Genomic DNA, 14630 nt, shown 5'->3' with positions numbered 1-14630 from the left:
AGTTTTTCATCAATAGAAAGGATGTTGTTTTAGGTATGTCTTTGTATACATGTCTGTTTCCTTGCTATGAATACTTAAAATGGAATTGCTGTTGTGTAAAAGGGTATATGTTTATAAATTTTGATAACTGTTGCAAAATTGCTCTCCAAAAGAGTTGCATCTGTGTGCCTGGTCACCAGTGCTGTATGTCAGTGCCCATGTTTCCACACCCTCGATATTCATATGTGTTAAAAAATATAGTGATGCTCTACGAATTCATCCAGACGGAAAGTAGATTAGAGGTTACCAGGGGCTGGGGGGAGTAGGAATGAGAATCTACTCAGGGTTTCTTTTGAGGGGTGAGGAGAAAGTTTTGGTAATGGGTGGTGGTAATAGTAGCACAACATTGTAAAAGTAATTAATGCCACTGAATTGTGTACTTAAAAGAAGTTAAAATGGCAAATTTTATGTTATATATGTGTAATATCTGTAATATATATCTACGTTACCACAATAAAATAAAATAATTTTAAAAAGAAGTGATGCTTTGGAGGGGGTGTGCCTCCAGCCTGAGTTGGGGGTCATGGAGAGCCCCACCTGGGTGACCTGGTTGTGTTCCTGGCTGCCAGAGAAGCTTGCCGTCGCCTAACCAGGGCATTCATTTGTTCGCCTGTTTATGGAACTCAGGTCTCCCTTTTGCAGCCTGAAGTTGTATTTTAAACCCTCCTCCTGTGCTTTTCTCCCTTAGATTGAGGAAGACACTTGGCAGAAGTACTACTTGGAAGGAGTCTCCAATGAAATGTACACAGAATATCTCTCCAGTGCCTTTGTGGGTCTGTCCTTCCCTACCGTTTGTGAGTAAGTGACCGTGTCCACGTGCTCCTTGGCTCATGGCGAGATTGCGCGTGCCCCTTGCAGGAACACGCCCCACCTCTGCTTGGTGTGTCCCCTGCACCATGAACAGGAACGTGGGGTATTCCATGGCCCCTGCCTTGGGGATTTCAGCCAGCACCACGTCTTCCTCCAGGCCTGAGAAGCTCAGGCTTGAATCTCTCATGTGTACTAACTTCTTATCTGCAGTTATCCTTCGTGTCTTGAATTATGCTCTTGTGATGCAGACACATTTCTGAAGGGTGGCATGAGCCCTCGTCTCTCTGACTTTACTAGGGCAAAAACACATCTTGCCAGCCTCTTGATGAAAGGCGTTTTTTGTCTCTTTTCCAATCAAGTTGGATCATAAAGAGACATCAGAGAAGCCACTGCAATAAAGCCCTTCAAAGTGCTTTCCCAATTTTCTTAGGAAATACAGAACCAAATGTGTAGATGGAGGCCTAGAAAAAGCCCTTAGAAATTTAGTCCTGATGTGGAAAACTGCCACGTTATGCTGACAGTGAGTAACTCTGAGAATAATAAGGCTTCCTTCTCCCAAAGTTGGTTCAGCAGAGTGGATCAGAACAAGGGGCAGCCCCAGCCTGTGCTCCAGGTAGACTGGCTGCTCTCCCCTGAGGTGTGACTTCAGGAGCTCCAAGTGTTACTGATCCCAGGAAACTTCCATCATGAGGCAAGGTGATTCCTCAGATTCCCCACTTGGAATCTCAGATGTTGGGTCTAAGCCAAACAGGGGCTCTGTCTCCTCTATTAAAACACAAATTCCTGGGAATGGTGAACCATTAAGCCTGACCCATTGACACCTTAGAAAGGGATGTGATAAATTCAGTCTCACTGATAAGCAACTGGGAAGAAATGGGGGGATCTGGGAACCCATTGGTCCAAGGAGGAAAAGCCGTCCCTTGTGCTCCCCGCTTACAGACCAAACTTCCCACCTGTCTTAGTTACCCAGGGCTTCCCTAACAAAGCATCACCGAATGGGTGGCTTAAAGCCAGGTAGTCTTATTTCCTCACAGTTCTGGGAGCCAGAAGTCCAAAACCAAGGTGTGAGCAGGGCCAGGTTCCCTCTTAAATCTGCAGGATGTGATCCATTCCATGCTCCTCTCTGGTTTCTGGCAGTGGCATTCTCTGTCTCAGTCTCCAAATGGTGCTCTTCCCTCGGTCTGTCTGTCCAGGTTCAAACTTCCTCCTCTTAAAAGGACACCAGTCATGTTGGATTCAGAGTCCACGCTTCTCCAGTATGCCCTCATTTTAACTTGCCTAATTCCATCAGTGACAGCCCTATTTCCAAGTAAGTTCTCATTCTGAGGTACTAGGCAGTAGGACTCCAGTATATCTTCTGGAGGGACAAAAATTCAATCCATAACACCCACCTTGGGTGCAGAAGGTCAGGAGGTGCCTGAACAAAACCAAGTGCCCTTTATCGTAAAGGAGGGGTTAGTCTTGCAGGCTCTTGGCTCCTCTCCCAGGATGGTTTTCTGCTCCAAAGGCAGCAGAGAGGAGGTGGAGCACTTGGTAGCTTCCTGTTTACCTGGAGACTCCTGTCAGTGAAGTCGGCAGATGCACTCTGTCAGTCCTGGGTGCAGGCCCTTAGCAATCCAAAATGGTTTGACTGTTTACTGCAATTTCTCGCCCTGTCTCTAAGCGAAAGTTTAAATGCTAAATGGGCTGGAAAAGTGAATAGGTAATTGATTCGGAAGGAGTTATTTTCTGAGAACGGATGCCCTATTGTAACTTCCATGTGCTCCCTTGAGAGCTGTTTCTCTTTCTGCCACAGAAGTTAACCATTCAGAGACATCGGGTCCTGGAACACCGAGGCTGCCCCAGGGGATTTTCTATGCCATGGAGCTTGGCCTGCCTAGGAAAGTTGGCCCAGGAGAATTCAGGACTTATAACAGAGGCTGGTTCTGTAAAAAGGCAAATGAAGCCTCATACATTTAATGTGGGGGTACTCTGGGCCCACATCACAGAACTGCCAGTGCCTGGAGGGTTGGGGCATGAATAGGGGATGGGCAAGATCCCCTTCCTTGATTGCTGAGTTTTCCTGGATTGACAGGTGTTCATGTCTAACGTGCGTGGTCCCTCGAAAGCCCCTGGCTCTCCCTGCTCTGGCACTGCTGCCCTCACTCTGCTGAGCCCAGTCAATTCCTATCAACCTGGAAGGTTAGGACTGCTCCCCCTAGAGGCTGGAACTGGGACACCCACAGGATAAATTTGGCTCTCGTAATGTCCTACACAGCGTTTAATTTCATAAAAAAAAAATAGTTGCCAATATTTCAAAAGATTGATGTTTAACATTTAAAGAAACTAGATTTGGGGCTCTTTTGAAAATATGGTTTGGCAAAATAGGACTGTGTTTCTACCGAGCGCTAATTGGCTAAAACCGGATGATGGCTGTGACAGGTGGGTCACGTGTTCTCCGTCTCTGTAGCAGGGGGCTTGGTGTGGTCCTTCCCCTCTGTGTCATCTTAAGCCAGGCCAGGGGGATATTTCCATCCCAGGCTTGGCCCCGTAGGTGTGTGTTTTACCAACCTTGACCCACTGAGTGATGGGAAACCTCAGTGGCCTTCAGAGCCAGCACAAGTGTTGGGTAGGAGTGGCTGCTGTGACTATTTCCATTGATAGAGTCTTGGTTTTAGAACATGTGCCAAGGAGGAGAAAAATCTCTGAGACCCACCTTGTTGTCAGAGAATTTAATATTTGTTCAGCCTGGCTTCCGGAATAGAGAAGAAAAATATTAAAAAAAAAAAATAAACACAAAACTTCTGATATGAGTGAGAATGTGCTCAACTCAGTGCTATTATTCATTTAACACAGTGATATAGCAGAGGTAGAAGTAATCAATAAAGAAAGGACGTTTAATGAGATTTAGGAACATCCCAAAACATTGAAGCTCTCTTCAACCATTTGATTATCTGGAGGCTTAATTATCTGTGTTTTCTACTTTAAATTAAAGGAAAGCCATAACTCAAAGTTACCAGCAGTTTAATGATAACACTCTTCAATTCAGGTTAATTAAAGCACAGCCGTAATTAGAGTGTAGTGTTGTACATCACCAGGCTGGCGCATAAGTATTTTCATTACAGTGAGAATTGGCTATTCAATTTCAAGATGACATAAAAGACGCCAAAATATATTTTAAACTGGTTCATGTAGAGGAGAAAGAATTGGAGGAATATTCTGGGTATAATAAAGCACAGATAAAATATACAGATTTCCAGAGCAGTTTCCGTAATTATGTGCTGCACTAAAACAATATGCAGCCAATGATGTTTTAAAGCATGAAAAGAAATACATTTGTTCTTCCCTTGGGCTGACTATATGCTTCCTTGCAGGGGAGGGATCACCACATAGGAGAGCTTGGACTTTTCTCAGAAATTGGGAATGTCATTCTATAAGAAGATAAGGGGTAGGACAAATGGGTGAAATGAGAGTTTGTTTCCCCAGAACAGTAAATGGAAAGTAAGAGAGGCAGGAGGGGCAGAAGGCACCCTGAGGAGGGCTTTTTAAAAATTTCAAGCTAGAGAGATAATGCCTCTTCTCCAAAGTGAGAGTCCCAGCAGTTGCGACCCTGGGCCTTTCCGGCCTTAGTTGTGTGTACTGCATGGATGACAAGATGCAGCTATGCTTGTTATTCCAAAGAAAATAACTAATGTAGACAAACTACAAAATGATTTCGAAATCTTTCATCTCATGTAATCCTCCCAACTGTCCTTTGAAGTTTGTACTTATATAATTATCCCTGTTTTATAACTGAGCTGTGACCCAGAGGAGTCAGAGGCTCTTTCCAAGGCCACCTAGCAGACAAGTTAGAGAACTAGGATTCAAATGCTGGGCCCTTGGTCTACTGGGAGGGGCTTGGAGTAGCTGCTAGATGAAGGTTGTCTGGTAAAGGATCTCCAGGGAATATTCCAAATGGAGAGGTGTCTAGGCTGCATCTCTGGAGATTTTAATATATGGGATAAGGCTCCAAAAATCTGCATTTTTTTTTTTTTTTTTTTTTTTTTTTTTTTTTTTTTTACAAGCAAGCTGAGTGATCCTGATTCAGAGCTTGGTACCTGGGAACCCCTCACACCACTCTCTGGAATATTCTCCTCTTGTTCCCCACTTTGGGCTCATTGGAACATTTCTTCCTGATTTTAGTCCGATCGCAGGATCACAGTTGGGGCAAATCTTCAACATCTGCAGCTAGTGTGATGATTTGGGCTATTGTCTGTGCTTTTTTCCCATCATTCCTTCCTCACATGAGGCATTTGGCAATCTCCAGGGACACAGGAATGAGTTTATCGCTCTGCCTTGCCAGGCAAACCCCTGGCTGCCCCATGCACCCAATACCTAATCCAGATAGGCACAGGAAAAAATATGTGTGTGGAGGGACGCTAAAGCCCTTTAATTCTCTTGGTCAGGTTTCCTCTTGGTATTATAAGAGCAGTTTCAGGCTGGGGAGGATTGATTACTGCTAATTGCAAAGAAGTAAAGAGGAAGCAAGGGCAGTTCGGGATGCAACCCTCAAAGACACCTCTCGGCTCTGTTGAAGAACATGGCATGTTCTTTACCTTCCCCAGAATGCCCATAAATTGCTCCTTTTAAGGGCCAGCAGTTCCTGAGATCTCCCCGTGGTTTTGCGTAGCTGGCTTGCTCCCAGCTCTGTGTGGCAGTGACATCAAGGCAAAGGAGCTTTGGGATCTGAAGTAGAGACTGCCACCCAGTGTTATCTGAACACTGGAGAACCTTCTGCCTCACTTTCCCTCCCACTTCCTCCTTCCTCATGGTGCTGATGGCGAGGGCCAAGCCTGTGGGGAATAAGGACAGGCTACGAGGCCATGCTTGCCGTTAAGGGGTCCTATTTTTGAGCAGTCCCCACAATAGGATGCTGTGTGATGTGTGGTGTGTGAGCTGTGAAGTCACAAAGGCCTGCAGTCAGACTTCCAGATGGGCCATGTACCAGGTATCTGATTTTAGGTACTTGATTTCGGTGTATTTCCTGCCTTTGACCATTACCAGCCACCTGACCTTAAACCTGGTGCTTACCGTCAGTTTCTTTATCTTTAAAAGAGTAACAGTTTTACTTCTCTCTCAGTACTAGTTAATGCCCATTTTCCCTCTCTCTACCTCTCCTTCCGCTATCGCTCTATCCTACAGCACGGAATGTAGTGCAAACACCGAGGAAGCAAGAAAATACTTTGTAATATTTCCAAGTTACGTTCACCCTTACTCTTTAGTTCATCAGTTGACCAGATACTTAGTGAACTTTGGGACTTGTGCTGTTGAGCCAGACATCGTTGTACAACTTCTGGAGAAACCTGTAAAGGTGACTAGCGGTACTTAGAAAAGCCAAGTAAAAGCTTCTGTTCCCTGTGGTGGCTGCCCTTAGAGAGCTTGCAGTCTGGCAGAGGGAAATGATCCCCATTCTCAGGGAGAAATGAGTGCCCACTGGTCAGTACTTGACAAATGCACACGCCTGGAGGACGGATGGGGACCATTAGGGGGAGTCCACTGTCTAGGCTGGGGTTGACCAGGGGAGGCTCCCTGGAGTGTAATAGCACTTGAGCTGTGCCTTGCAAGGAGGCTTGAATTCGGATGGGGGCAAAGAGGGAAGAGTCTGTTGTAAGTGGAAGGAAATCACGTAAGTCTCTATGAGATTTTTCTGACAAGGATAAATTTGTTCCCCCTTTACATGGGAGAGAGAGACAAAACAGGTTTATTTGAACACATTATGTTTTAAGGTGTAATCAGGGATAGTGTCTCTATCATGAGAAGTAGCAGATGTGAAGATGCACTCTCCTGCATCCAGGTGAGAAAGTGGGGGCAGAGGCCAGAGGCCAGAAGGGCAGGTAGGAGGAAACCACAAGTTCAGCCGTCGGGCTGCTGCGAGAACACCGTGTTCCAGGTTCTGAATCTCAGGGTATTAGTCATTCATCACTTGCGAAACATAAAAGCTTAATTGTATCAGGTTTTACAGCTCAGAAGGGAGGAGGACAAAAGATGTATTTAAAATACCATGCCTCTCTCCATCCCTCGGCAGCTGATGGAGCAGTTAAAATTCAGATTTGATGTGGAGCAGTTAAGGCCTGAGAACGAGGGTAACTCCAATCAGCTTGGATCTGCCTGGGCGGACAGCGACTGAGCCCAGCGCAGATGGGAGTGTGGGTGCTTCTGGGCTGGTTTAAGACAGTGCAGGGCGAATTCTATATCTCCTTGCCACCTGCATCCAGGGCCCTTATGATATAATTCTGAAAACCCTCCTCTCATCTTGTGTGGTTTCACATGGAGGGATGGTTGAAATGAAGCTGCTTGAGGGAATTTCAGACTGTCCAGAAAAAGCCGGGCCTTTAGTCTAAACTATGGCTATTTTAACTTGAGTTCTGTGAAATTCGTAGTTTTTAGAGAAATATATCTGAATTTGAATATACAGCAGAAAGAAACAAGACAGATCTGATTGTTAGAGGATAGGTTTCTTTAGCCTGGCTGTAGAAATGAGTGCTTTATGAGAATTTATGGAGAGGCTCAAATCTCATCTTTAAAAGATATCTCCCCCTCAAAGGACTGGTCCAATTGATCACATTATTTGGGGAGCATTGTACTTAAGACTAGGCATATAGGAACACAGGTGGGCATAAAATATTTATGATGATTTCTAAGAAAGGGAGCCCGAAGGTGGCCAATAATCCCTCTCCTTGCTGTTGAATAAACTGGTGACCACGAACTCACAGTGGCAGGTCCCAAATTCTGTATTTGAGGAGTCAGTGTGGCAGTCCAGTTGGAAACAGGCTGGAAGCCAGGGGCTGGACTTGGTGCTGGGTACACATAGCTAACACACAGGTTTTATTCACATTTTACATTTCCGATTAGTAGTAACAGCAATACTTTCTAAAGAGGCATTAATTCATACGTTAGGCAAATGTTAATTGTCCACATCAAAGAATGTGATTATTTTTAAATTCGGGTATCTTGGGGGTGCTAGTGGAGATATTGTGCGTGTGTATGTGTGCGTGTGCATGTTTAGGGGTGAGGGATGTTCTAAAGCCTTCCCACCCCTCTCCTTATCGAAGCTATTGGTAGACGAAGTATTAACAGCCTCTTAGTGCACATTTTAAATCACTTCCGTGTTTTTGGCGCTGAGTCTTACAAATCCCACTGTTTCAAATTTTCTTTAACTAGATGTTTCCATTTCGAGGACCTATTATTTTAAATCAAAACTCCAGAAGGTGAATCGATTCCATTCTAGCCCCTTGATCCTAAAGATATATTATATATGTGATTACATGTGTTGGCCTGACATTCCCGGTCCCTCGGACGACTGAAGGAGGGCTGGAGGTTCAAGGTCAGTTGGGTTTGGAGGGCATGATAGGGGCTGCCTGCTCTGTCCTCATCTGCCCTTGGGAATTGGTTGTTGTTAGCAGCTCCAAACTGCATCCTTGCATACTCTTCCTGAGCACATTCAAAGGTGCAATTCCACGACAGGTTTCTGTGCTTAATTCACACCAGCAAGTGATCTTTTTAGTCAAGGGAAGTGATTTAATGGCAAGAATAATTTATTTCCCTCTGGGTAGGTAGAAACAGTTGGACTCGAATTCTTGAGAGCCTTTGTACAGGAACATCTGGGCTGAAACTACTGTAGTTAACAGATGATGGCAGTAAAAAAAAAAGGGGGGGGCTTTGTATAATGTCATCAAATTTGGTAGACCTCTACTTAATTATCAAGAAAGCAATCTAACTTGTTATTACAACAGTTTTATTGCAGATTGCTGGTTTAAGAGCTTTTTGTGACAAGTGGCATTTTTCTCAAAAAAGGAAGTGGTTTCTGTTCTCCTGTAATTATTTTTGCAACCAGCCACAACTTCCTGCATTGGACATATTGGGACATTTTATTTTAGAAACGAAGAATTAAATGCTTGCTCAGTTATGGCTGATTTTATCCTGTTTATCACATTTGGAAGGCTTCATTACTTCTTTTTAAGAAAGTACCACCCCTTACCCTGCTTTCTAATCCTACCCTAGTCTTGCATACATTGAAACACAGTAGCCTAAGTAAAGCCAGGAGAATGACTATAAGACTGGATGTTGTAAAGCCCATTTTGCTTTTCAAAAACCAGTGGTATTGAACGATGTAAGTAAACATTTAACACCAGAATATCAATTCTGTGTAGTTTGGGAATGTATTCTTGGGAGTGAATCCCTTGTAACAGAATTTATATAAAGTCACAAGGATAAATTGCTGTCTGTATCTTACAATTGGGTTTGCACCTTGGTAGAGTGGATCGAAGGCAAAAATTAGATTCCCAGTAGGACCTCATTTTTTGCCACCAATAGATTCCAAGACCCTTTGCTTAAGTTGAAAATCACACATAATAGCGAACCCTATTATTGAATAAGTGTTTCTTATATAAATATACCTGTCACACATCATGCATTTTTAAATAAATAAGGCAAAAACACACCCTAGTAACAATAAGTAAACAACGTTAATCATAGAAGTAATTTTTAAAAATTTTGACTCTCTCTGGAGGGCACCAGCAGCCTACACCACCCCGAGGTCTCTCTGCATAGTGCCCCTCCATCCCAGGAAAAAAAAAAATTGGCGGCGGCCAATGGGAGGCCGGGAAGGTGACTGACAGCAAGCTGGGCGTGGTGTTGCCTAGAGACGCTGGCTGGGTCAGCTTCTGTCTCACCCCCGTCCTCGGTGCACTCCACCCCTCTGCCGCTGCCATCCCTGGCTCCATATAGGGTGCTCATAATAGCAAATCCCATTATTTAATAAGTATTTCTTATACTGACATACTTAGCACACTTTTTTTTTAAATAAATAAGGCAAACACTCAAGTAACAATAAGTAAACAAAATTAATCATAGAAATAATTTTTTAAAACCTTAATTCTCTCTCTGCCTTTATTTTTTTTCAGTTGTCAACCCAGTATACTTGAATTCATGTGTGTTGAGTCCAAGTAAAATGAGGTCCTACTGTACTTTTTCCTTCTTCATCTGACTTTTCTAATCTCTCTGCTTCTGACAAACAAGACAAGTTTAGATGCATCTTGTTTCATGATTCTATATGCCCTTCTAAGCCTTTTTTGCCTAGGCTTTCCTAGTTTACCACTTTATCTCTAGTCCATTCTTCTAACAACTCATGAGATTCTGCTCTCTATTTATTTATGAATGTATCTAATCAGACTTTATGAAGCACTTATCATTTGCACTTTGCAAAATGCCAAAGGGTAAAAAGCGTGCTTCCTTCAACTGGAGAACCTCAACCTAGAAGGAAGAGAGACAAATGGACAATTGATGCCCATACTCTGTTTACTCTCTGCGGTCTGCTTGTTTCTACCGGACTCTCATCAGAGGCTGCACCTCTGCTGCAGCCTTAAGCCCAAGATTCTGATACTGGCCAACACTCTCTGGCAGGGTCTAACAAAAAAGTGTGATTTGAACTCTCACAGGGGCAATCATAGTTCTGCTTGCAGTATAAATTGTGGTTTATTACATGATATTTGATTTTTTCCAAAATCCAGAGGATTCCTGTTAGAGCAGAGATTAAAAAACTTAGATGTCTGTAGGCAGCAGGCAGTTAGCAACAAAGAGTGAAGAGTGAGGAGGTTTGAGACAATAGGGAGTGGTGGGGACTGTGGCAAACTGGAAAGCACATGTCCCATCTAGAGGAGGTAAGTACTTTGTAGCTTCAATCCCTTATAACCATATGAGAAAATAGGTCCAGCATGACCATATCTTATTTTTCAAGGAAAGTCAGTTTCATATGAAATCTCCTGTTGGCATCTAATTCCGTTTTTAAAACACTCTACCAGCCAAACAAAACATCTGCATGTCAAGATTGTGGCCACCACTTCATTTCCTCTGCTCTTATGAAAAGCATCCTTGTACCGCACTAGATCTGGAAGGGCAGATTTCCACTTTTGGCTTGTCTGTGTAAAAGCTGTTTGATCTTGAGCAAATCACTTTCCCCTCCTTGAGCCTCAATTTGTCATCTGTATAAGAAGGGCAGGACCAACCAGTCCTGAAGGGCCTAAGTCCAAAATCTGTGGTTGTGACAGCATTCGCCTACACTCACTCTATTTACATTACTTTGTTCGCCTCCTCTCCTATCCTTTGCCTAGTGAGCAAAGGCTTGTTTTGAGTCAAGTGACTTCTCAAGAAGAAGCTTCTATAAGGCTGTGAGAAACCACGTAGGCAGGTCTGGATTTGAAAAGTTAAGAAGTTATGAATTTAAAGCTGGAAGAAGACACAGATCTGCTGACCTACTCCCTACCCAGGAAACTGAGGCCCAGAGAGGTTAAGGGACATGCACAAGGCTCCTAAATTTTATTCAGTTTCCCGCATTCGGAAGCGCTTTTCTTTTTACATCTAGTTGGCAAATGGTATCATAATAGCCAGGAAGGCATAATTCACCATCGCTCTGTCAACCATTTCTTCCCTTCCCACCAGAACGGTAAGGACCATTAGAGCAATTAAGATGCTTGATCGTGTGAACCACCTGAGTCCCAGATTGGCGTGGCTGTTGCTTATTCTAGGATGTCGGCACATTAGCCTTTCCGAGAGCCCTGCTAAGTTAAGACCAGCCTTCTCCTTGATCTTTTGGCATTTAGCTACTACTTACATTAGCAAGCGGTTACTTAATTTGGTAATTTGGTTCAATAAACATTGCATAAGCTACCTGACTTTGATACATTTTTAAACAATTCAAGCACCAGAAGTAACAGCCCCATAAAGGGTGCATGTTAGCGGTGCTCCATGGGTCATAAATTAAGAAGGGCATTTTTCCCACAAGCTGTAGTTGGATATGTGGGTTGGTGTTTCAGCAAGCTGCCTAATCAGCACAAAGCCCAGGTCATTAGAATCTGCTGGCAGGAATCAGAGAACCTGCAAATCACCGGGAGAGCCCATATATGCCTGGATTGAAGGGGTCCCTTTGAAATCTGTCTGTTGAAGGCAATGCCGAGGGACCAAGACCCCACATGTGGGAATGAGCAGTTGGCCTCATTCCCACTGGAGAGCATGAGGTCTTCACCAGCACCTTTTCTGAAAGTGCACATCCCCATATCTAGCATTTATGATTATGCCACTGCTCTATTTAAAACCAACCAAAAGCTTCCTATTCCGCTTAGAATAAGCTGCAGGCTCCTTCCATGGCCAGCAAGGCTTGACATGATCTCACACCCCCATAGCTTCCTCACTTACTCACTATAACTCTTGACTTTGTCCTCTAAGCTCAGCTGCTTTGGCTTTATTGCTGGTCCTCAAACACCCCAGCTCATTCCTGCCTCAGGACCTTTGCACTTGTTGGTTCTACTTTGTAGAAAGCTCTTTCTCCAGATCTTGTCATTGCCAGTGTTACTCAGTGCTCATCATTGCTCTCCGCTCTAGCGTTGGTTCCTCCAGAAGGCCCTCCTGGACCTTCTCAGCTGACTCACCCCTTCCCGGTCACTTTTTATCCTCTTAGATTGTTTGATTTTCACGTAGGACTTGTTGTCATCTGGAGATGTGTTATTTTTTCAAATGTAAATTTGCTTATTGCTCGTCTCTCCCAATAAAGATAGGCTTCACAAAGGGCAAAGATGTTGTATAAATTGCCACATATTAGTTGACATTATGGGCTTTCTGAGCTTTTATCTCAGCACTTATGAAATAGAGATAGCAAAAGAAGTCTGAGTAGCTGGAATGATATCTGCCTCTTAGGGATATCGCAAGGATTAAATGACTTGAACAAGAAAGGCCCCAACCTGTAACCCAGTGTCTACTCCCCTTTATAATGCCTGAGCTAAATAGCCATCAGCTCATTTCTCAATCCATCAGTCAACCAATGTTTTATTATCTAAAAAGAGCTTGTTTTAGTACACTGGCATTGCTATAAGAAATACCAAAGTCACGTTGGCCAAAACAGTAGGAATTTATTGTCCCACGGTCTTGGAGGCTAGAAGTCCAAAATCAAGGTTTTGGCAGGACCATGCTTTCTCCGAAGTCTGTAGCAATCCAGAACTCAATCTCTGCCTCCAGCACGTGGGCATCTGCCTCAATCTTCTACTCTCGTGTCTAATTTCCTCTTCTCATAAAGATTCTATCCATGTTGGATTAAGGCCCACCTTCATTCAGGTTGGCCTCACCTTAACGAATACCATCTTCAAAGATCCTACTTACTAATGGCACATCCACAAGACTGGGAGTTGGGGCTTGAACCTGTGTCTGTGGTCCAATCTGTATCAGCCTTAAAACATAAGTGGTAACTCTCATTGTAGAAACTTGTAATATAGAATATTTATGTATATGTTTTGTTTGTTTTTGTTAGCTATCTATATGGACATGTAAATACTCACACCGAAATATATCATGTTTATATTTTTGTATCTTTTTACATAATATTTGTTGATCTTATATCTTGAAATAGTATTCAAAGAGTGGTGACTCCGAATGCTGCATCACACTGTATTTTATTTAGCCATGGCCCTATTATCAGAAATTCAGATCGCTTTCAGTTTTTTTACTCATATACATAACACAACCCTAAACATCTTTGTGCTTACATCTTTTGCTGCAGCTCTTATTATTTTCTTAGAATTGAAATCTGTAAGTGGAAGTCATTTGCTTATTGAACTTCTCTTTATCAGTAGTTCTATGATCAGCACTACGGGAAATCCAAAGAAGTCCAAACCCCTTATAAAAGTTACTCAGGTGGAGGAGACACAATTCAGATGCATGAGACAGTAGGGAGCAACCACAGCCAATATGAGTTTGACTAAGGGGTAAATTATGTGGCTCTGGGTAGGGTGCTGAAGGAGTTCTGAGAATAGAACATCAGATGGCCATTGTAGCAACTGGGGAAGACCCACACAGAAGGCATAGATTAGACATGGACCTGGGAAGTTGGGTAGAAAGGAGAGAAACCTTCCAGGTGGGAGCCATCCATGTGCAAAGGCACAAACCAGCCAGCCTTGAAGCATTCTTGGCTGTTGCAATGGTCAAGAGCCCCAGCCCGTGGGGGAGGCAGCTTCAGCAGCACCAGGAGCGACTGCTCTACTTGTGTGCTGGGCACTTACGTAGACACTAAGTGTTATTACCGTCATTCTGAGCGCACAGGGGTCTGCTCGGAACAACAATTTGAGCTGTTTGTACAAAACACCGAGATGGAATCCAAATAACTGGTCCAGCTGCTCCAAATATCTCCCTCCCTGTGCAGTTAACATTTTACTATCCAACCAAGGGAACTAATGAATCTGGCCCAGAATAAATCCCCAGGTGCAAATCCCTGCTTGGGGTCTGTCTAGACATCCAGACCTGAGTGCAATTTGTGCTTTGAATGCTCAGCGCCTCATCGCTTACAAGAAATCACCCTTTGGCATGGTGGCTGCGGAATGAGGGCCCCCTCAGATAATGACTGCATTAGGCAATGGAAGGTCGTAAGAGTGTTTGTTATGTGGTTCTGGTCATTCCGAAGCACTGACTGGGAGGTTTCTCCATCTCATTGCAGGCTGTGTTTTGTGAAGCTCAAGCTCCTAATGATAGCCATCGAGTACAAGTCTGCCAACCGAGAGAGCCGGTAAGTTTGCTGCAACCCAGCTGCCGGCTGATATTTTGGCTGGCGAGAGTGCATTCTGGAAGCATTTCGTTCACTTCTTCTTTCTTAAGCGTTGTTTATTTGGTTAGAGCACTTTTCAAGGTGTGTGCAACTGGACACCAGCCTTGCATCCCAAGAGTGTTTATTTTGAGGGAGCGAGGGATGAGCATCCAAATCTCCACCCGATCATGCCCACTTGCAC

General features: G+C 43.8%; 1 protein-coding gene across 37 annotated transcripts in view; it reads left to right on the top strand.

The window, feature by feature from the left end:
* KCNMA1 (potassium calcium-activated channel subfamily M alpha 1) overlaps nt 1-14630 on the top strand; it is a 769155-nt gene that overhangs the window by 599251 nt on the left and 155274 nt on the right. For all 37 annotated transcript variants that reach the window (XM_037803851.1, XM_037803850.1, XM_037803849.1 and 34 more), the window contains exons 15-16: nt 728-837; nt 14342-14410. In XM_037803851.1, coding sequence (XP_037659779.1) covers nt 728-837; nt 14342-14410 — 179 coding nt within the window. The remainder of the gene's footprint in view (nt 1-727; nt 838-14341; nt 14411-14630) is intronic.

This window comes from Choloepus didactylus, chromosome 15 (assembly GCF_015220235.1).
Source record: "Choloepus didactylus isolate mChoDid1 chromosome 15, mChoDid1.pri, whole genome shotgun sequence".
In the NCBI taxonomy this organism is placed as follows: Eukaryota; Metazoa; Chordata; class Mammalia; order Pilosa; family Megalonychidae; genus Choloepus; species Choloepus didactylus.
This window is presented reverse-complemented; position numbering and strand designations above follow the sequence as displayed.